General features: G+C 40.3%; 2 protein-coding genes across 3 annotated transcripts in view; one reads left to right on the top strand and one right to left on the bottom strand.

Moving 5' to 3' along the window:
• The window catches only part of LOC141443185 (uncharacterized), a 35,742-nt gene extending 12,503 nt beyond the window's left edge, over positions 1–23,239 (top strand). For both annotated transcript variants that reach the window (XM_074108398.1, XM_074108399.1), the window contains exons 2-7: positions 847–1,023; positions 14,705–14,836; positions 16,008–16,080; positions 16,706–16,776; positions 17,346–17,656; positions 19,257–23,239. In XM_074108398.1, coding sequence (XP_073964499.1) covers positions 853–1,023; positions 14,705–14,836; positions 16,008–16,080; positions 16,706–16,776; positions 17,346–17,656; positions 19,257–19,428 — 930 coding nt within the window. In that variant the 5' untranslated portion in view covers positions 847–852 and the 3' untranslated portion in view covers positions 19,429–23,239. The remainder of the gene's footprint in view (positions 1–846; positions 1,024–14,704; positions 14,837–16,007; positions 16,081–16,705; positions 16,777–17,345; positions 17,657–19,256) is intronic.
• LOC141443192 (uncharacterized) lies at positions 8,378–12,462 on the bottom strand. The gene is made up of 5 exons (XM_074108407.1): positions 11,871–12,462; positions 11,549–11,829; positions 10,907–11,147; positions 10,105–10,278; positions 8,378–9,537 (listed from the first exon to the last, which is right to left on the bottom strand). The coding sequence occupies exons 1-5, from the start codon at positions 12,460–12,462 to the stop codon at positions 8,378–8,380; spliced, it is 2,448 nt and encodes an 815-aa protein (XP_073964508.1).
• Positions 23,240–23,680: the final 441 nt, after the last annotated feature.

Here is a 23,680-nt window from a genome sequence, read left to right as displayed (position 1 = left end):
AAAATACGCGTTCTCAGATCTACATAGGCACGACGACGTCTGTACACGCGGCCAATGTGTGCGTAAGCTTCACAGGGCTGACTATTGCAAAACCGTATAGTACTATAAGTGCTACCAATGACATTTAAAGGTACTCATATGTGCAAATAAATGTAATCGTTAATCTTACCTATTTCGAGGGTATTCTGGCAAAACAGAATAAGTGCAATTTTTTTTAAAGTTACATAGGCATACTCAATGTTTTCTGCTTTATTTATCTAGCAAAACCGTATAAAAAATAAATATTGTACACTTATCCGGTTCTGCCAGAATATCCTCGATTTATTTAAACCTACTTAAAATGTGTCTGCCTGCGTATTTTAAGCATTATTATTTTCAATTACAATAGATATACGTCTACAAACTTAAAAGAATCATTCGGTAGGTAGTTATTTCATGTATTAATCGCGTTAATTTCAGAAATCACTATTTATTTAGAAAAAGGAAGTAGGTAGGGTACCGTTACGATTTCGCAAAATTATTGCTCCCGAACTTAGTGCCGTGCGTCCGACATACATCGCGTCGCGCACCCGACTGCTTTCCTGCGGTTTTCCTGCAATCTGCGCTTGAGGGGTGGGGTAACTCGAACCGGTGCGGGGCGGAGCGTGGCCATTCTGTACGTTAGTACTATTATATATTCTGTGGCACCGTGGCCGCTCCGAAATATTTGATGGCGACTGTACGGTGGCAATGTGGTTGTTACAATGTTAAAAGAGCACCGTTACAGCTGAAAAGCAGCGTTACAGGCTAATAAAGCATTTTACTTAAAACTTTTCTTTTCTTCTTAAACCTGCCCCCTTTCCACAGACTGATATGTCCACAACACGAAGTGCCGTCAACGCAATCCGCGCGCGCCGGGGGCACAAGGAGCGGTCCAAGAACTTCACCGAACTGGAGAAACGGACCGTGCTCGAGCTGATCGCGCGCCACCGCGACGTGCTGCGACAGGGCCGCTCCAACAACGCCACCAACAGGAGCAAACAGGTCAGGATAATAAAAAAAACTACCACGCGTTACCAAAGTTACCATAAGTTACCAAAAACTACCATAGTCCACAACAAGAAGCGCCATCAACGCAACCCGCCCTCGCCGTGGGCACAAAGAGCAAGAACTTCTCCGAGCTGGAGAAAATGACCGTGCTCGAGCTGATCGCGCGCCACCGCGACGTGCTGCAACAGGGCCGCTCCAACAACGCCACCAATAAGAGTAAACACGTCAAGATAATAAAAACTACCAGAAGTACCAAAAACCACCACAATTAATCTAAAACTACCGTAAGTTACTGAAAACTACCATAAGTTAACAAAAAATACCATGAATGACCAAAAAACTACAATAAGTTTAAAAAAATATATATAAGTAACCAATAATTGACAGCTGACAATATTACCAGACCGAAAAAAAAAATAGGCATAGGAATATGTATGTCGATATAACCTTGTGTAGACGCGGAATTAAAATGTTTGTCACTCTTGGACTTTATTTTCATAGTTTTAAGTCTAAAAACGACTAAAAGGATAGCAACAAATTAAAAATAATTCAATATAGTAACGAAAATTTCACAATAGCGGAAATAGTTCCAAGCAAACCGATGGCAGTAAGTGCACAATGACATATATGAAATGTCAGTAAACAAAATGGCGGATGGCGTCTTTACCGATGTTCAACATTTTTTTTTCAAATCTTTAAAATTTAAGATTTCTTTTATTTTTCTTTTCTTAATATTTCGTCTTAAGTTTTATTCTAACATCAATATTAAGTTTTTTTCACACAACCAACACAAACATCACGCCTGTATTCCCAAATGGGGTAGGCAGAGTAGCTAGCTACATATTAGTAACAACATTTGTGTGTAAAACCGAGTTTAGACTTGCAAGAAAAATCGTGCAAGTTGCATTACATTGCGAGGCCGTAAAGCCAACGAGTTTGTAGCGGTCAATCGAGCGCCGCAATGTAATGCAACTTGCACGATTTTTCTTGCAAGTCTAAACTCGGCTTAAGTAATGAACTGTCAAGTTGGTTCGCCTCGAATTCTGGACTCGAGTATTGGTTATCATTTATCAAAAACTGTCTAAGTACTAAGCTTAACATTATGTAATAATCAAAGCAAACCTACCGTATGCCACTGTATTGTGATAAATCTAATAAATAAATCATATCGCGCCTTCGGTAGTACAAGGGATTAATTGTCTAAAAATCGACACAACCGTACACCATGCTACCAGTTGTTAGACTCACGTCTGGTAGCAGTGTACGGTTGTGTTGCTCTGAAGATGAGCTCTGATTGAGTTTGAAACGCGTCAGTTTAGTAAGGCGGTGGTGATACATGGGTTGTGTGATTTGTGTGTGTTCTTACAGTGTGGAGGAGGAGGAACTGCATGAACACGCATATTTTGCATAAGCTTAGCTATCGTAAGGTCGCGGGTGAGCAAGGAAATCCTTTTAGTTCATTGAAATTATGCCCTTGTTCTGCCGAAGGTTCGATATCTTAATTTACCACAATCTTTCTGAACATCATTCGAAATGAAAGAAAGAAAGAAAGAAAGAAAGAAAAGTTTATTTTGGCTCCAAAATGTACCACCTAAAACTAAGACTAGAACTAGCACTAAAACTATGTTACTAGGTGACACGGCAGGAATGAATACATTTTCGTGTCATGTTTCATTATTAAACATACTTTTGTTGACGTTATTGATATAATCGCTTCTTAGCGTCAAAACTATGCTATCTCCAAAGTTGCGCTATTACCAGATGTCACAGTTTTGTCGCAAAGGTGCGTAATGTATAGCATTGTCATCAGTGCTCTGTGTCCCAAACTTCAAGTTAATCAGATCATTAGAACAACCGCTTTAAATCGGTCCAACCGTTCTGGAGATAAACGGGAACATTCGTATGTGCACAAACAAACAACCTCTCACGCTAAACGCATATTACCTTTTCCTTTCCGCCCTTGGTAAAAATAAGAAATGGGTTGAAACTGATTTCCATGACTTTATTTATTATATTATGATTGATAGTGTAGTTAAGTTAGGTACAAGGTTATTTTAAAAAAAACCGGCCAAGATCGTGTCGGACACGCCCGAAATAGGGTTCCGTAGCCATTACGAAAAAAATAAGTAATATTTTTCTAAGGATTTCGTATTTTATACGGAATCTTCCAAGCTTAGGTATTTTTTATAACTTAAGCTGCTATTTAAGAGTAAAACTACTAATAATTCTCAAGCAAACTTAGCCGTTATAGTTTTCCTTGGAAGTTTGATATACTTACTACATCCTGAATTTTTTCAAATTTTTCCACACACCGGTTTAGATTTTAGAGCGATTTTAAAATTTGCACTTTAAAGTTGAATATTTCGCAAAAAATCAATGAATCGAAAAATCGTCTTAGCAAACCCCTAATGGTTTTAAAAGACCTATCCAACGATACCCCACACTATAGGGTGGGATGAGAAAAAAAAAACCCCCACTTTACGTCTATGGGAGAAAACCTAAAAAAAATTTTTTTATCGTTTTTATTGTACCATTTTGTCGGCATAGTTTACATATATATCCGTGCAAAATAACAGCTTTCTAGCATTGATAGTCCCTGAGCAAAGCCGCGGACGGACAGACAGACAGACAGACATGGCGAAACTATAAGGGTTCCGTTTTTGCCATCTTGGCTCCGGAACCCTAAAAAACAATTACGACTTTAAGCCGTCAGCTGTAATCGCGCTAGTAATCTTGATTATATTAAATCATTAACTCATTATGTACAGCAATAACAGTTAAACTTCTTTGTTAAGAACGATAATAATGATACTGCGTGATAATACGATAACTCGCCTACGTGTGCCAGGGGACCTACGAACAGTGCAACTGTGTTAGTTTTAGACAAAGAAAACGTCTAATACGGTATTTGACTATTTTGTATATGTTTTATAAATTAAAACTACACAATGCCTGTTATCGAATAGAAAAACAATTTTTAAGCTACCTTTACAAATAACAAAGTTATAAAGATTTGAAATTCAAGATTAGACAGAGAAAGACATACTGGCATAGAGAAAAGCGTTTGAGAAAGAGACGGGTATATAGATTTTTCAAAAAATCACTATAAATCCAATTTTCAACCGATTTAAATTTCTCTTCGCTAAACACTATCTGTTTATGTATATTTCATAATAATATTAAGATATGGCAAAATCAGGAGTTGTCAAATACCGTATTGCTCCTTATCCTCTCGTGTTCCCTCTCCTCCTCGTGTTGCGAGCGATGTGTTTTCCATGAGCCAATAGAAACAATTCATTTACCTGGCCTCGCACAGCTCAGCCACACGGCGGCCACGCCGTACAAAATACGCGTTCTTGGATCTACATAGGCACGACGACGTCTGTACACGCGTCAATGTGTGCGTAAGATACACAGGGCTGACTATCGCAAAATCCTAATAAGTGCTACCAATGACATTTAAAGGTGCTTATATTATGTAGGTATGGTTTATATAGTGCAAATCAATGTAATCGTTAATCTTACCTAAAAAAAATATTTAAGTCTACTTAAAATGTGTCTGTCTGTGTATTTAAGCATTATTATTTTCAATTACAATAGATATACGACTACAAACTTAAACGAATTATTCGGTAGGTAGTTATTTCATGTATTAATCGCGATAATTTCAGAAATCATTATTTATTTAGAAAAAGGAAGTAGGTAGGGTACCGTTACCATTTCGCAAAATAATCCCGAACTTAGTGCCGTGCGGCCGACATACATCGCGTCGCGCACCCGACTGCTTTCCTGCGGTTTTCCTGCAATCTGCGCTTGAGGGGTGGGGTAACTCGAACCGGTGCGGGGCGGAGCGTGGCCATTCTGTCGTTAGTAGGTACTATTGTATATTCTGTGGCACATCTCTGGTTGAAACAGCTGAGCGGAGCGAGCGAGATAAATGAAGCGTTTCTATTGGTTCATGAAAAACACATTCCTCGCAGCACATCCTCGCACATCTCTGGTGAAAACCTAGCCTATTTCGCCTAATTTTAATTGTCATAATATGAATTCGCATAACAGATTTGGTATAACACAATCGTGCATAACATTGAACTGGTATAATAATGGGAGAGTCTCGGCTCTCGAATTTAAGTAGGCGTCACAGCTTAAAAGCTTTTTTAGGCTTTTAGACCTCTAGACGCCAAAAATCGAGGCGAGTCCAAAAAAAAGAGCTAAAAGACTCAAATCTTATGAAACACTATACTATACTTGGTTTGGACAGGAATTTAACTTAAATGTAAGTAAACAAAACAACGTCAATTGGTGTCTTAAACATTGAAATGCCCCCGTTAAACTATCTAAACATTTACATTTCTGTATTGAAATACCCTAGTCTAGTTTGTATTACAATGATAGATAAGTAAAATGTTCAAAATCAGCAGCAGCTGCTGCAACTTTAGCAGCTGAAGTTTGTTTACATTTAGTTAAGAGCGTTTATATCTGCTGAGCTGGCAGCGTTGCATTTTTGTTAGTTTTTCTCGATTATTCCATAAAAATTGAATGAAAATTAAAAATGATGTCTGATAGAACACTCCAATAATTATTCGTTATAGACTAGCCGACGACTGGACGACTAGAAAAACCGTTCATAGACATATTAACTTATATATTAAGAAGTGTTCTATCAGACAACATTTTTAATTTTCATTCAATTTTTATGGAATAATCGAGAAAAACTAAAAAAATGCAACGTTGCCAGCTCAGCAGGTATACCTAAACGCTCTTAAATACCTATTCAAACCAAGTATAGGCACAAGGGCCCTCCCAATTTTTTTCCACTGTGTGGTTATCGATGTCATCGTTTTGCTATCGTTTTTATTTTATCAAAAATTAACTATATATCTAATTGTGTCATTACATAATAGCACTGAGTAAGATAGATTCCAGGTATTATTTTAATAGTTTATCGCCGAATCAATAGAATGCTGTAATCATGTAATACGTTAACATGACTGTCTCAATTTATTTGCGTTTGATAATTGAAATACCACTTGTAAAGTTGGTAATATTTTGATCGAGAATGGGCTACTGAATGAGACAGACAGACGACAATCCAAGCAGGCCTTAGCCATAGGCGCCCCGGGCGAGTCATGCCTTTGGCGCCCTTTTAGAGATACAAGCGTCGTGTTTGTTGAGCCGAGTTTGGACTTGCAAGAAAAATCGTGCATTGCATTACATTGCGACGCTCGTTTGACCACTACAAACTCGTTGGCTTTAAGGTGGGTCTACGCTAAGCCGGGTCCAGACGAGTGTAACGTGTAATGTAACATTACGTGTAATTTAGCGTCAACAGTGTGGACGGCACTGCGAGCGCCTTTGTGTTCGCGCGAAAAACCGACAGCCGATGGATCAACACCGAGCGTTACATGTAATGCTCGTAGTGACGTCCACACGTAGAATTCGTGTTACATTACACGATAGATTACATTACACGTTACACTCGTCTGGACCCGGCTCTAGACGAACCGTACACGAGCGAAGCACGAGTCGAACACAATTCGTCTAATGTGGACCGACTTACAAGCCTCGAACGAGCGCGCTGCGAGCGTTTCGTTCGTGCTCGGCTGCGTTCCGCCAGTTGTCGGTTTTTTGACGAACACAAATTGATTTGCTTCGCGCTCGCAGTGCGTACGTCCACGCTTGACGCCGCGAACGACGAAGCCGGGAACGGCTCCGCTCGTGCTTCGCTCGTGCTCGGTTCGTCTAGCGTAGACCCACCTTAACGGCCTCGCAATGTAATGCAACTTGCACGATTTTTCTTGCAAGTCTAAACTCGGCTTTAGACAGAATACCGATACTCACTACTATAAGTCTATAAAAGTTAATAAGCTAAGGGGCTGTTTCACCATCAGCTGTCGGTTAAATGTGATGCCGGCTCTATTTGTTTTGTTCGAATAGACGGAGACGGCATCACATTTAACCGACAGCTAACACTAATCAATGCAAGGTGAAACAGCCCCTAAGTCTAGTTTGCCTTTGTTCGTGTCGTGCGGTCCCTCTGACACTTATACTGTTTAATACGAGAGCGAGAGGGACGGTACGATACCAACTTCGAGTTTCGAGTTTCGTAGTAGACCTGCTGTAGTGCCTGGCGCCCCGGGCAGCCGTCCGTACTTTTACGACTACTTCTAGGGCCGGTACGGTAAGACGTGTCAGATATTTTTTGCACGCTCTGCTGTGGCAGACATTAACGCAGGTGACTGTACATAAATACCGGTATCTTCTGTCTAGTTTCGAGCGCTGTAACCATATTATTTAAGATTGGTTTCTTGGAATCTTTTTGTATTTTTTTTTTCATTTCAATTCCAAATTTTTACTTTTACGGTCATCCCGTAAAACCTAAATTGAAATATAGATGCACAGAAAAACCAGAAAAATAAGACCAGCACTGGGAATCGAACCCAGGTCCTCGACATTCCGTGCCACGTGCTATACCGCTACACCACTGCTGGACACAGTATAGCACGTGGCACGGAATGCCGAGGGCCTGGGTTCGATTCCCAGTGCTGGTCTTGTTTTTCTGGTTTTTCTGTGCATCTATATTTCAGTTTGTGTTTTCAATCCATATTATTTAATACGAGAGTGGGAAGAACGGTACGATACGAAATTTGATTTTAGAATTTCGTAGTAGCCCCCCAGGGAGGGCTACTTCTTGAAGGCCCTCGTATGCAGTAGACAGCAGTGGAAGTATCGGGGACGCGTTTGCTCAGCATTGGGACAGAATAGGCTAAAATAATAATAAGGTTGTAAACGTTATACTTAAACTGAACTCTACATGTTCCAGTCGAGCGCTAGTAACTCTAAACCATTGCCTTTGTGAACTGCTGAACTAGCAGAGCTCATGTGCCAGTGGTGAAAGGTATAAGATATAGCGGGAGCGGTTGAGATTATGTCAGTTTGAATTTGAACATGCATGTATCGGGGAGCCTCCCACTGTAATTTTGGTTTTGTATCAGGATCAGAATCTTTATTTGAAGTATCCTGAGGGTTCGGTATACCATACAGCAGGAAAGTAATAAAACACGTCTTGAGTATACGGCATATATTGACAGACTGAAGTACCCACATATATGACACCTCCACCCTTAATGTTTAAGTCCTGTCCAAGGAAATAAGATACTTTTAACTAACACTAGGATAATACGCAAAAGGTGCATACATTTTAAAGATCTCACTTCTAATACATGCATATTTCCATATGCGTCTTAAAATTAACGTAGTAGGTAAGGTTACATCATGAGCTTGGTTACATTATGTATTTATCTTATCTATAGCCACTAAAGTTAACCTTATTAGATACTTAACTAACTTAATCTATTTCAAGTTGCTGTTTACGTATTCTATGAGGAAGTGGTCGAAGTGTAGGTCGTGGTGACGGGGGCGGGGCAACAGACTGAACAATTTTATTATTTCGGTCCACCACCGAACCTTCCGTGTTAGTGAATGATTTCTCACCCGCTTCCGTCACCGCACCCACATCTGAGGACTCGTTCTCACCCCCTTCGGACTTTGACCCATCGTCTCCGTCCCTGTCAGGATATGTAACATTTGAAAATCCGGATCGGCGCCTTATCTGGTCGATATGTCTATGGATTAGTCGGCCGTCACCGTTATCCACTGCGTACCTATTACCACCCTCTATACCCGCTACCGTGCCCTCGACCCACCGATCGCGGCCGCTGTAGCTGCGCGCCCAGACTGGTTCGCCCTGCGCGACGGCGCGCGCGACGCCTCCCGCCGCCCTCACCTGTCGGGTTTGTGCGTCTTTGACGCGGCCTTCTACCGCCCCCTCGCTGCGTAGTAAGTCTAAGCGCGTCCTGAGTGATCGCCTTTGCAAAAGCATCGCGGGACTTTCACCAGTGGTGCTATGCGGACTGGTCCTGTACGCCATTAAATAAGTTTGTAATGCGGCTTCTACATCAATATTGTCTCGGTATGCTTTTTTAATGGCGCGTTTACACAATTTAACGGCATTCTCAGCGGCACCGTTTGACGACGGATGGTACACTGGTGAAAACGATTGTCGTATCCCATTATGTTTCAAAAAATCACAAAATTCGGAACTTGTAAACGGCGGTCCCTGGTCGGATACTACTTCGACTGGTAACCCGAACCTCGCGAAACTTTCCCTGAGAACCTTGATCACTGACATCGCATTTGTTCGTGCCATTTCAAAAATTTCCAGCCATTTCGTGCTGGAATCTATTAATACTAAAAATGTTTTACTTTTATATGGTCCTAGGAAATCTAAATGTATCCTAGTCCATGGTTGTGCCGTATAAGGCCAGGGTGCGGGAGGGGCGCGCGGGGGCGCCGGCGCCTCCGCTGCGCACGTCTCGCAGCGCTGGCACAGTTCCTCTACTTGGGCGTCCAGGCCCGGCCACCACACGTAGCTGCGAGCCAACGCCTTCGTCTTTACGATGCCCATGTGACTAGCGTGTAACTGTTTCAATATAGTGCTCCGCCATGCTAATGGTATTATCATCCTGTAGCCCCACATTAAACAACCACGGTCTATATAAATCTCGTTTCTTCTGACATAAAACGGTTTAATATCATCATCCTGGCACGTCCCGGGCCAACCGGATTGAGCGTACGTCATTATCCTACTCAATACAACATCTTTTTGCGTGGCATTCTTTACATCCTGATTCAGTACCGGTAAAAAACTTTCTACAAAATGAACGTAGGTTATATCTTGCACCGTTCCGCGCTCCTTACCCGTCTGTGGCAGTCGCGACAACGCATCCGCACAGTTTTTAGTGGACGATACATACTCAATAGAATAATCGTAGCCCGATAAAAGAACGGCCCAGCGCTGTAAACGTGACGCGGCCATTACCGGTATTCCCACCTTACTACCCAGTATATACGTGAGTGGTTTATGGTCTGTTCTTAATATAAATTTCCTACCATACAGGTATTGATGAAATTTTCTGACTCCATAAACGATGGCAAGTGCCTCTCTGTCGATCTGTGCGTACGCCCGCTCGGCTGGTGTTAGTGTGCGTGAGGCGTAGGCCACAGGCCGCTCACCCTGCGGCGTCAAATGGGAGATGACCGCTGCTACGCCCACGCCGCTAGCGTCAGCCGTCAATACTAATGGCAACGAGGTCGAATAATGTATGAGCACTTCACTGGAGCCTAGCGCTCTCTTCACCTGGTCGAATGCGGCCTGGCACTCCATATTCCACTCGAAAGTAACTCCCGCTCTTAACAGATTATATAATGGTGCTAAAATTGTGCTCACATTTCTTATAAATTTCCCATAGTACATAACCATGCCTATAAAAGCCTTTAACTCCGATACATTGGTGGGCGTAGGCGTGTTTGTGATAGCTTTAACCTTATCTGAGCATGTGTGCACCCCCTGCTTGCTGATGACGTAACCTAAATAATCAACTGATTTAGCAAAAAAAACACACTTGTCTTGCCTTACACGTAGCCCAAAAGCTTGTAACCGCTCGAACACTTTATGTAAATTGTTAATGTGGTGATTGGTGTCTTTACCGGTGATTATTACGTCATCGAGAAATACGCCTACGTTGGGTATATCCGCGAATAATTGCTCTAAACGCCGCTGAAAAATGCCCGGACTAGACGCCAGTCCGTATACCAGTCGGTTATACCTAAATAAACCCTTGTGTGTATTAATTACTGTATATTTTTTGATTCGTCCAACTCGAATTGCGCATACGCCTGCGACAAATCAATTTTACTAAATCGATCGCCCCGTCCAACCGGGCTAGCAGATCTTCTACTTTAGGCAGTGGATAACGGTCGACTTCCAATACTTTATTTAAAGTTAACTTATAGTCGGCGCATATTCTAATGTTACCGTCCTTTTTGACGACGGGCACGATGGGCGTCGCCCAGTCAGAGCGGTCGACGGGAGTGAGCACGCCGTCGCGCACCAGCTGTTCCAGCGCGCGCTCCACCGGCTCGCGCAGCGCGTACGCCAGCGGGCGCGCGCGCAGGAACACCGGCCGCGCCCCGGGCCGCAGGTGGAACCCCACTCGTCCCCCGGTGAAACGACCCAGTCCGTCTTCGAACACTTTACAGTATCTGGAACTGAATTCCTTTAGATTAAAATCAATATTTTCACTTAGCTTATTGACACTTTCACACATATACTTAGGTAACTGTACATTCAAGGTTGCTATCCATTGTCTGCCTAAAAGAAGTGTTTTACCATTCTTTATAATGTATAAATCAAGATATTTCTTCTTATCTTTGTACTGAACTAAAGGTTTAATTACACCTACGGGCCTAACTACCTCCCCGTGTAGTATCTCAACAATAAGTTACATTTCTTTATAGTAAATTTTTTAAATTCCGTTTCATAAAGGTCGTAACTTATACAAGAAACGGCGCTGCCCGTATCACACTCCATATACATGCTTTTACTATCTATACTAATGGGTATCATTATCGGCTTACAGTTCTCGATCGCTAATTGATTTATGCAGATCTCGATTACCTCGTCACTGTCCTCACTGTCCGTGCCTGCGTCCGCCGTCACCTCCAGGTTGTGATGCCCCGCCAGGTTAGGACATACGCGCTGCAGGTGTCCTATTTGGTTGCACACCCGGCACACGTATCGCACAAATTTGCACGCCGCTGGCGCTTCAACGTGTGTGCTCCCGCACACGGTGCACTGTTGCTGCGCCGCCTGCCTAGCCACCGCGCCCATGCCAGGCCGCGCCAGCGCGCTCGCGCCCGGCCCGGCCTCGCCCGCGCCGGCCGGCGCCCGCGCACCGCCTGCTGTCCGCCACCGCCAACCCGCTGTGCCGGTGCGCCGCCTGCATTGCGCTGCCACATTCCCGCCATGACTTGGCAGTCCACCTGCTTCACGTCATCTATCGGTTTCTGACGCCCTTCCACAACAGCCGCGTCTTTCTCAGCCGCCTCCATGCTTACTGCCATCCTGTATGCCTTCACGAAGTCTAACGTATCTTCCGTGAATAGACGTTGCCGTATGACCTCACTGCTGATCCCGCACACGAGCTGGTCTCTGAGGCTCTCTTCGAGCCAGTTGCCGAACTCGCATGTTTTCGACATCCTCTTCAGCACTGCCACGTATTCTGCTAGGTTTTCACCGTTACCCTGTTTCCTCTGTCGAAATTTAAACCGTTCGGCGAGCACACTCGGTTTCGGTTGTAAATGCTTTTCCAATATGGCCGTTATTTCTTGAAAAGAGTGAGTAGTAGGCTTTTTTGGTGTACATAAATTGACTAGTAGTTCGTAACATTCTGCACCCATAACAGTTATTAGCGTCGGCACTTGTTTGTCACTCGCGATCCCGTTAGCTATGAAGTATTGCTCCAAGCGCTCGACGTATAACCTCCAATCGTCCGCGTGCACTTTGAACTCGCCGATTTTACCGATCGACATTTCTTTTTTTTTAAATCTGTCACTTTTTACACGTTGCGCACGGATTCTTATTAAACGTCGTCGCCACTGAAGTATCCTGAGGGTTCGGTATACCATACAGCAGGAAAGTAATAAAACACGTCTTGAGTATACGGCATATATTGACAGACTGAAGTACCCACATATATGACACATTAATGGTAAGGTAGGTAGATTAACGATATCGGTTGCTTCGCGTACTTAGACATACGATAACGTGTAAAATTTCATATTAGGTAAAGCCACATTCACATTTATCTGTCGTGTTGTGTCGTGTCGGTTTCGTACATTTTATATGAAATTGTCTCAAAATAATAATAATAAATAAAAACACACTTCACACAAACATATCATATCTGGTAATTGTAAGTATTGTTGTCTCAAACGCAGACTTCGAGTTATCAAAAAGTCAGGAATTTTTAATAAATCAATAAATTATGATAAGATAACATACCAACAACAGCGCCATCTAACGGGCCCAATTTATTTAAATGCGTTCTTAATTTGAGGGGAGAGTTTACCGTATTACTATTAACGGCATGAACATTAAATGTTTGACCACCAAAGCCATAAACATTTTGTATGGGGAAATGTTTTTTCTTTTATTTTATTTTTTCACCAATTTTCCAATATTTCTGATGAAGTCAAGTCCTAAACACAAAAATCATAAAAATTGGTTCAGCCCTATTGACAGTGTTATTTGCTTAGAATAATTAGACTAGGGTCTACTCTTACCACGGCCACTGTAATGTTTTGGAAACGTCGAGGTAATTATTACTCGTGTGTTAAGCGTGATAAGCCCTGTCTGTGGTATTTTGACTATCAGTGAAAATCACGAAAGTTTATAACGTTATAGAATAATTAAATCAAGAAAAGATTAGTTTAGATTAAAAAAGTCTTAATAAGGGTTAATTAATATCGCTTGTCACTTGCACCACACGCAACAACTTAACAAACCAATAAACAATCATTGCACTACATTAGCGTGTGTCATCACGAGCGAAACCTGCGCGTGAGTGCTGCGCCGGCTATGGTGATGTTTTGATTTAGGGATAGATCGGAATTCGGATATTTGATATCTTCGTCGTGAAGATATAGTATAGATAAGTATATATATTTCGAATGTCATCAAAGTATCAATAAAGTTAGAGAGAGAGAGAGAGAGAGAGAGAGATTTATTTACACATATTCGATACACACAAAAAATACATTAGATGGAAAGAATAAAAGTGGGCCAAAGTCAGCATAACGCTGTTTCAGTGGGACCCATTTCAAAACTAAAACATATAAATACATACAAACACTATGACACGAACGCCAGTGGAAAGAAGTTCGCAAATAAACTTTCAATCCGGAAGCACGTATGGCAACACTTGATCAGTTTAACCATATGCTGTGGGCTGATGATGATGATTAAGGCTGCGGCTTCAATGATGCGGAAACCAGACGGCGGAGAGGAGACGTGTAGGGATCGACCTATCATATTTGTTGAATCCACATTTCGTCTCCGCCTCCATCTTTATGTGCGAGGAATGTTTTTCATGAACCAATAGAAACGCGTTTACCTATTCTCGCACAGCACACAACAGGAAACAGAGCGGAGCGAGGCGAGGTAAATGAAGCTTTACTATTGGTTCACGAAGAACACATTCCTCGCAACACATCTCTGGTGGAAACGGAGCCTTAAGAGAAGTCTCTTCGTTCCATTCTCCATACAAACGTAGTCCCGGTCTCATTTGAAAACTAGGCAACATAAATAGATGAGATTTTGTAAGTATGGACTAGACGTAATTATCTATGCCCGTGGTTTTTTAGATTTTCATATAAATGTGTAATATCAAAATTACAGGAGCTCAAAAGTCGACAAAAAAAAGATGTCAACTTTGCACGAGAATTACAGACTAATAAAGCATTTTTACAAAAATCCAAAAACCACAGGCATAGAAAATATAATGAATATCTTGATTGTAAAATATCATTGATTTCTGTGCTATACTTTTCGTATAATTTGAGGGCAACGAAACCCAAAATTCAACCGCCCAAATCTTGAAAAGCCTACAGCTATCGCGATATAAATTACGGACGTCGTTGCGGAAGCCATGGGGGGGACGGCTGCGAGCGCTTATGTCACGAGCGATAAAGACAGCAATATCCCAAACGAATACCTAACGCGGCCGCGCGGCCGGCAGGGAAACCTCCTAATAGTTGAAACTGTTGTCGGCAGCTGGTGTGGTCCACGATATGCGAGGAGGTGAACAAGCGCTGCGGCGGCGAGCGGCCGCGCACTCCCGCGCAGGTCAAGATGTGGTACGAAAACTATAAGAAGAAGTGCAAGATGCGCGCGCACGACTCGCAGGTACTTCAGCCGGGTGCCACTTATTTCGCATAACACTAAATTGTCATAATATGAATTCGCATAACAGATTTGGCATAATTTAATTGCGTATAACATTGTACTGGCCTAATATTATTTAGCATAAATGGTGAATCCCTATTTCACCTATCTCGGTCAGCTTTAACTAAAAAAGAGAATCCGTATAATAGAAACATGCAGAATTTAGAAAAACGCGTGTTGCCAGTGCGTTTTTCTTTCCATAGAGCAGGCATACAACTCGCTACAATTTTTTCGCTACAAAAGCATTATATTCTTTTTTTCCTTTCCTAATATACAAAATTTATTACATTTCATTCTATTATCACACCGCTGAAGAGCGATATAGGCTTGTATCTTCTGCTATAACGCGTAGTTTAGGAACAAGACATTCGATGGATATCGGTAATGTACTGTATTTATACTGTATTTATGAGGCCGCCGTGGTGGCCTAGTGTTTGACCTATCGCCTCTCAAGCAGAGGGTCGTGGGTTCAAACCCCGGCTCGCACCTCTGAGTTTTTCGAAATTCATGTGCGGAGTTACATTTGAAATTCACCACGAGCTTTCCGGTGAAGGAAAACATCGTGAGGAAACTGCACAAACTGCGAAGCAATTCAATGGTGCGTGTGAAGTTCCCAATCCGCACTGGGCCGCGTGGGAACTATGGCCCAAGCCCTCTTGTTCTGAGAGGAGGCCTGTGCCCAGCAGTGGGACGTATATAGGCTGGGATGATGATGATGACTGTATTTATACAGTCAGTAGCAGACATGGATGTGCGGTTACGGTGCTCGAAATGATGTCTAAAGACAACTCTACTGCCAAGGTAATAAGAGAGTGTTTAGATCGAGATCCTTTCGACTGCTATAATTTTATAAGTCATAATGCAATGTTTGTCATAATTATTGTTAGTCATAATTTTTTTCCCCGCATAACCATACATTTTTAATAAATTTTTAAATGGTCACCTGTAGAACTCTAAAGGTTAGGTTATAACAATTGTGAAAAATATATGGTTTCAGAGAAAAAAAGACATGTCAAACATGACATTATGACTTATGACAAACATTATACTATGACTCATTACATATAATCATTTTGAACACCAGTACCGCTCAGCTACCTCTGGTGCTGACTGTATGCCTGTCTGTCCGCAGACAACTCAGAACGACGCGCCCGGTTTACTGGACGGCATGCTTTGGCAGACCATCAACCCTCTGGACGTTAAGGGTAGGTTGGACACTGGGTTATTTTAAGCGCCAAAACGATAGTGTGCATAGGCCCTTAAGCATGCTAGTAGTATAAAAACATTTTTCTAAGCAACTGTATCACTGTTATCTCCTAAGTCACGGACGGGAAAAAGTGGATTGACCCAATTGTGTTTAAATTAAATAAACTGTACTGTATGTCAAGTTATACTATTATTAAATTATTAATTTTGTTATTGTGTCTGCATCTAACTAAATGTAAAAACAACGTCAATTAGTGTCTTAAATATTGAAATTCCCCCATTAAACTATCTAAACATTTACATTTCTGTATTGAATTACACCAGTATAGTTTGTATTACAATGATAGATAACCAAATCTGGCAGCTGAAGTTTGTTTATATTTAGTTAAATCCCTACATATCCAAACCAAGTATAGTGTTAACAATTGTTTGTGAATCTTAAATAAAGGTCAATTATAGGTAATTTAATTTTGTACGCCTATTTGTAAGTAGAAATTGGAGTTCAGAATAGTTTTAACTTCTTTTATGCACACCTCGGCCCAGTTTCTAGAAGCATATTATTCTAATAATATTAGTGTTTTGTCTCATTTCCTCATACAATTTATTATTATTATTTGTTTTCAGACGAGGACGAAGCGGCAACCAGCGAGCAGGGCGCCCACAGCGTTAAAGACGATGACTGCTTACCTGTCAACGTGAGTACATAGTTGTCATGGCAAAATAACCATTTATTGGTCGTGTGCCTATGGGGGGTCCTACACACTTTAGTTAGGGTAATGGGGCCAAATTTTGCGGCAAGGTTTGGTTTTGTGCAGTCTGCCTCTTTGACTTTGTGATAGAATAGACGTTTCAGTAGAGTCTCTTGGTGCAGTCAAAAGATAACAGAGCAGATAGAGTGAGCAGATAACCGTTGGACAAAAGTCCTCGAGTGGCTGGGTGGACGGACGACATCGTGAGAGTTAGGGGCAACCGGTGGATGCGAGTGGCGGGTTGTCGTTCATTGTGGCGTTCTAAGGGGGAGACATTTGTTCAACAGTGGACGTGTTCTAGCTGATGATGAAGATGATAGACATAACAGTATAGTGGGTCTTTTGGTAGAGTTGAAATTTAAAACTGAACGTCATGACATAGTGGACGTCGTAACACAGTGAACGTCGTAACACGGTGGACGTCGTAACACAGTGGATTTCGTAACACAGCACAGTGGACGTCGTAACACAGTGGACGTCATGACAAAGGCTAACCCCCCCTTATCTGTCCCCAGATGACAAACGGCCGACTATCAAGCACGAACGACAGTGACGACACCACCCCCAACGTGCTCGAGCCCCACGTGCAGATCATCCCCCACTCCCCCCCGACGCCCCCCAAGCTGCCCCTCCCCCTCACGATCCCCCTCCTCAACCCCCTCGCCATGGAACAGGCGAGGCTCCAACAAGACTTCTTGCTGAAATTAAACGAGTTCACGAATACACCATTGAATTTGAGCCACTTGGAAGAGAGACGGAACGGGGAGGTGAAAGAGAGAGACGAACAGATAAAGCAGGATTGTGCCACTGCTACCGAAGAAGAGAGGTATTTTTTTAAAATTTAAAACTTTACTAGAGTCCAGCTTGCTTGGAGCTATTTCCGTTATTCTGTAATTTTCTTTACGTTGTTATCCTTTTCACTCTGCGTCTACACAAGGTTATATCGACAAATTTGTATCGACATATTCCTATGCCTATTTTTTTTTGCTATGTCTGGTAACATTTTCAGTTGTCAATCTAGTTCTCCTAATTTTGGATTCGATTAGAGAGAATGGGATCCTGTCTTTTCGCCGAAAATATTTTTCTCAAAATGATTCTTTCGCAACTGTTTCTGGAGGATCGATCTTTTTTCTGAAACTGTACTATTTAGGATATATTTCGGACTATCCTGCAGAACCCTATAGGTGAGGTTACTTTTATAACAATGTGGAAGTTACTATAAATAAAATTTAAAAAAATCGCAGTTGGAAAATGAAATAATTTGGGAAATATATATTCGGCGAAAAATTAGAGAATCCTAGAGAACAGCCAGCGGTGTGCGCATCATAATACCAAACTTCACTAGACCTATAAATGGAAGTACCAGCCAAATAAGTGGTCTATAAATTTTTAAACAAGTTCCTATCAAATGAATATGTCGCTAAAGCAAATAGAGGCCATTCATAAATGACGTCACACGTTGACCATTTTTAGCCCTCCCACCCCCCTATCACACCTATTACTATGAAAATCGCAATTATTTCGTTCCTTTGTCACAAATTGCATGACTTCTCCCCCCTCCTTAACGTGTCAAAAAGTCCAAGTCAAAATATATTTATTAAATTTAGGCCCACTTGCAGTAAACACATAAATCTCGAGTAGTAGCGTTAAGCTCAGTTTAGTAGTGTCAAAATTTATGGAACTGGAAAGCTTAAGCCTGAATTAACTACTAAATCTAGATTTATTTTTTCCTGCAAGACGGCCTTAGGCTATAAGAAGCACTTATGAATGTCCAAAGAAAATCTACCACCGGTTCGGAAAAACATCTGTTGTTGGTAAGAATCCGGCAAGAAACTCATCGTGTGACGTATTTCATGGATGATCCCAAAGAAAAAGTCGAAGTGACGACAAGAAAAGTAAAGTTAACGGAAGTCAAAAATAACACGTACAGTTTATTTCTTATATTTTAACGAGACTTTAGTACGTCTAATATCACTATGTCAGCTACTTCATGGGGAGACAGTTACGCTCTCCCTTATACGGCTTATACCGAAACTAAGTCTGGATGCAAAGGCCTGTCTAATGCACTTGTAAATCAGAATTGCTTCTTCTGAAAACGGTCGACTAGGGTCACATTTGATTACTGATGGCCGATGGGGTCAGAAGGTTCTCGAATGGCGTCCGTGGACCGGGAGACTAGCTGTCGGTAGGCCTCCAACAAGATGGAGCGACGACCTGGTTAAGATCGCGGGATCGCGGTGGATGCGGAAAGCACAAGACCGGTCTGAGTGGAGAGCCTTGGGGGAGGCCTATGTCCAGCAGTGGACGTCTTTCGGCTGACATGATGATTATGATGATGAGTCACATTTACACCTCTAATCAACAAGTCCGTACCATGCAAAATAGTATAGTTCATAGGTATTTATTTTCTCTTTCCAACTCACCAGGTTATATTTCACTGCGAAGCGACAGCACGCGATATGGGAGCACGAAGCCAAAATGAAGATCCTCAACATGGAACTTAAACAGAAGGAGGAGATATTTTCATTGCAAAAGCAGCTCTTCCTCATCGAGTTACGGTTGAAAATGGACTTCCTTGAGAAGGCCAGTGGCAAATAAGACCTATATTTAGTACCTTGGTTGACAAATGAGCTTAAATGGCTTTGAAATTGACAGATGCATTATATTTTACATACATTTGCATGTTACAGCGAGGTTTGATTAACTAAAACCTTGCTTTTTGCGAGCGCAGCTGCGTCTGAGCGACATATATTTCCCACTCTTATAATGCTTCTGTTGACTACCAAGGCAACTTATGATTATGAACCGTCTGCAACAGAAAGGTTTAAAATGACGTTTAAATTTAAGTGTCCTCGTTTAAAAGTAGAGATAAAATCTCTACTCAGAATTTAATAGCTGATTTTAAGCTTTATTTAGCATAGGTCTCTTTCTTTCTGGCTTCGTGCGAAAGGGACAGATGCTAGGTATTTTTAGTAACAGTGAAATCTAGTTGTGTAGTGCCATCTTTTATTAAGTTACCTTATTGCCTCATAATAACTTAACTTAAGGAAGGCTTGAGTGAGTGAGAAATGCCGTAAATTAAAACTATCACCTATCTGAATGACCTCCTACTTTCCAACCTCCCCCCTCAGCCCAACCCCCCTTAATCTGTCATCTCCCAGGATAACAGGATCAAAGGAATTTGGGCACAAATTTGTGCCTCTGGGAGAGGACAGGTTAATCATTCTTGAATTTGAGAAAAGGGTTCACAGACTTGTTATACGGTATCTTTTTGGAAATAGCACAACTTTATTGTGTACACAACGTTTAAGCTACAAGCTACGTAAAAACTTATGTACAAAAAACGTCTATAAAAATACTCAAAATAACGCATAAAAATCTCACTCGATAAAAGAAGTCGATGGTCAAAAACAAAATATTATAAAATTATTGTAATAAGTCACTCGAGTATTTGTAGTCCTGTTTCGAACCAATTCATGGTTCGTAATCAAGGTGTGATCAGAGATAGTGGATTCGTAGTTTCCGTATAGCTTATATGAGGGTCTTTAAAGAGTCTATCTCTGTTTATTAAATATACTGTAAAAAAACTATAAATAAATATGTGCGTGACTCATATAAGTTTAATATTTTAATTGTTTTTTTCTGTGTGTCCTGGTTGTTTTATATTACGGTATTTACTCGCTACATATAGCCACTCAAAAATGGTGATATTGCTTATAATTTTGACGTTTCTAAATATGTATAAAAAATCGTGCAATAATTTTACACTTGACAGCAATAATGTTAAATAATTTGCCAGCGGATAGAGTTAGGTTGTAAGGCAATTTGGTGGAATTTGTATTTATTGAAAAAAAGAAGCTTTTCGTGAAAGTTTTAGAGAGAATTAGATACAAATTCGCATCGAATGGGTTAAAAATGTGATCGAAATGTACATTATTATTTTTTCTAATAATTTTATTTGGCATAGTTATTTTTTTATTTTGTATTTCTTTATAGCTTATATGCGAAAGTGCTTAAGTACTATATGTCTGCTATGATAGATGCGTTATTTATATAGTATTATATTTTATATGTTCTATACGGCAGCTCGGATATTTTATTTTTAAATACTGCCAAGTGTTAGCGGTTTTTGTTAATTTGTAGTACTTAGAGACGTTAAGTTTTCTATAGATTTTAGACCCCGATGTTAAAAAGAGCAATCGGTAGTATATCGTTGTCTATATTAATGTCACACCTTCAGTAAGTCCAATCGATAAAACACCGTTATTTTTACTCGAGCAAGTTACAAATGTCACTTGCTTGCCTGATCGATTAGTTATTAGAAAGCGACAAAAAATTACATTTTACTGTAATTCTCAAGACTAAAATGGTGTATTTTTTAATAGAATTGAATTTCGAAATTACAATTTCTGTGATAGGCTAGTTGACGCTATCGAGAGGTCCGTTGACAACTTTGACATTTACGTCACGTTAACTGGTAAAACGAGCCAATTGCAAACAAGACTGTCTGATGGAGCTCTCGATACTAACGCCATCTAGCAATATTTCGCCTATCAAGGAACCCTCATTGTTGTGATATTGTCGACGACCATATCCTTTACCATTTTAAAAGTGAATGGAACAATAAGCATTATTTTTCTCTGATATAAAAACTGTCACCTTATCAACTAATAAAGGTGAGTTTTATCGATTTGGTGTAACTGTACTATGAGAACGAAATTATGGACATAATAAAAAATTGTATAATTTCGGCTGTCAAAGCTAAATTTGTGATCCGCAGTAAATGCATTGATGTTAAGCACAAGGGTCAATGTACTTTTGACATAAAACGACAGAACGTGAAAAAACCTAGTCCAAGAGTTATGTGAAGTAGTTATTATGCGAAAGTATTTGTTATACGGAAAAGTATTATAGCTCGGTAAAATTATGCGAACTCTGCTATACTGCCAATATTGATAAAAATAATAAAAAAATAGCGGAGTTCTTTTTGTTAGGTATTTTGCGTTTGATTTATATATCCGTAGATATAGCTATTCGTAACGCAGCGGAAGGACAGAAAGCGATAGAATTGTAACTACTTCCAATAACATAATATCAGGCAGGGACGTTTTTGGAAAATCTTTTTTTTTTGTAATTTCTGCCTGATATATTTCAAGTCAGTATATGTGCCAATACATGGAAAATTGTTGATATAATAAATAGTAGTTATTATATAAATAAGTAATTTGGGTAATTTTTGTGGGCGGCCAACGCTGTATATTTAAAATCAATTGTCAAAATGACAGATTTGAAGTGTTGGTTTGTCCCTCAGAAAAGATCTTTTTAGTCGTCTTCATTCTCTCGACAAAAGCAAGTTTGTAGACGGCATTAAAAAAGAATACGTAAAAGAGTAGTTAAGAAACGTATTAAATAGATGATGTACAGTATGATATTATTTTTTGTAGTTATTATTAAAGTTAGAGCAAAAAATAAATTTACAGTACAAAAAAAGTAATTTTCAATAATAAAAAAATACCTCATGTTAACAGTGTATTGTAATTAAATAGTTGAATAGTTGTAAAAATGAATTTTAGAGCCATTTATATGGGGGCGACCTACACCTACCATTCTTCAGTTCGTTTTTAATTTTACATTGTTATGTGTCCAGAGGGGTTGCATGTTTATAACAAAAAAAAAAAACATTTTTGAGCTGGCTCTGTGGCAAAAAAAAAATATCTATGGCATTGACAGCAGAAAAAACTTAAAATAACTGCAAAAGAACATCTGGCAACAGACCAATGACTCTCCTGAGTTGTTGATACTCTTTCGTGGTGATCATTTTCCCATCAGATGACCCGCTTGCTCGTTTTCCTTCGTCTCATAATAATAAAAAAACTGCCTAAAGTGACTGTTCTATAAACTGACATGTTTTGAACACGTGTTTAGCGGGTGTCTAAAATTTGACAGCTGCCAGATCGTGTTTGATGTAGTTCTTGCTGTTGAACCATAGATTAAAAATCTTGCTCAATAATGGCAACCCCTTAATTCGGTTAGTAACTATACATAGCAATAATGGCATCGATATGTGATGTTTTTTAATAAGATCTCAGTACAATATATTATTTTTGCCGTCAGAAGTTACCATTGTATTTTGCTTTTAAATATCAAACAAAATATAGCGCGAATTAATAACTTAATATGCGTAACATTTCGCTGTGACTACATTTTACTTGACATCGTTGACGTGTTTGACACTTGACGCCGTGTTTTCTGATCACCCTGTTTATTGTCAAATGTAACGGTAACTTTTTGCGTCAAATTACATTTCAGTGTTGGTAACAAGTATTGAAACTCTTTGTAATTTAGTTGTTTTAAACAATCTGACATACTTCGATATTATTGAAATTAATAAAGAATTTATTTTTCTGTTTTGCTGTTTTTTCATTACGCTCCTTTTCATTGTAGGTTTATAGGTAGTGCCACGAGAGTTGAAGTGAATGATTACTCCCCAGCCACATGAAGAACTGATTGCATAAAAGGCTAAAAGGAGAATAAATTAAATGAATAAGTCAATGTCAAAATCCTGTTGTCATTACTTGACATGTTCTTGTGTGCGTGACCTCAACTCTGGTGGCACTACCTATACTTCTGTTTTAGTTATGGCTATCGTGGTACAGTGAACTACAAAGATATCCATGTGGCCAAAGTGACAAAAATATGTATTCACGACTTTAATATTAAGGTCGTGTAATTCGTGCATACATGTTTTTGTAACTTTGGCCGTGTCGATAATTTTGTATTTAACTGTACTTGTGACTTTATCCCACTAATATTATAAACGCGTCAGTTTGTAAGTCTGTTTGTTTGTCAC

Source organism: Choristoneura fumiferana, chromosome 27 (assembly GCF_025370935.1).
Source record: "Choristoneura fumiferana chromosome 27, NRCan_CFum_1, whole genome shotgun sequence".
Classification (NCBI taxonomy): domain Eukaryota; kingdom Metazoa; phylum Arthropoda; class Insecta; order Lepidoptera; family Tortricidae; genus Choristoneura; species Choristoneura fumiferana.
The sequence above is the reverse complement of the archived record's forward strand: the minus strand, read 5'-3'. Positions and strand labels throughout refer to the sequence as shown.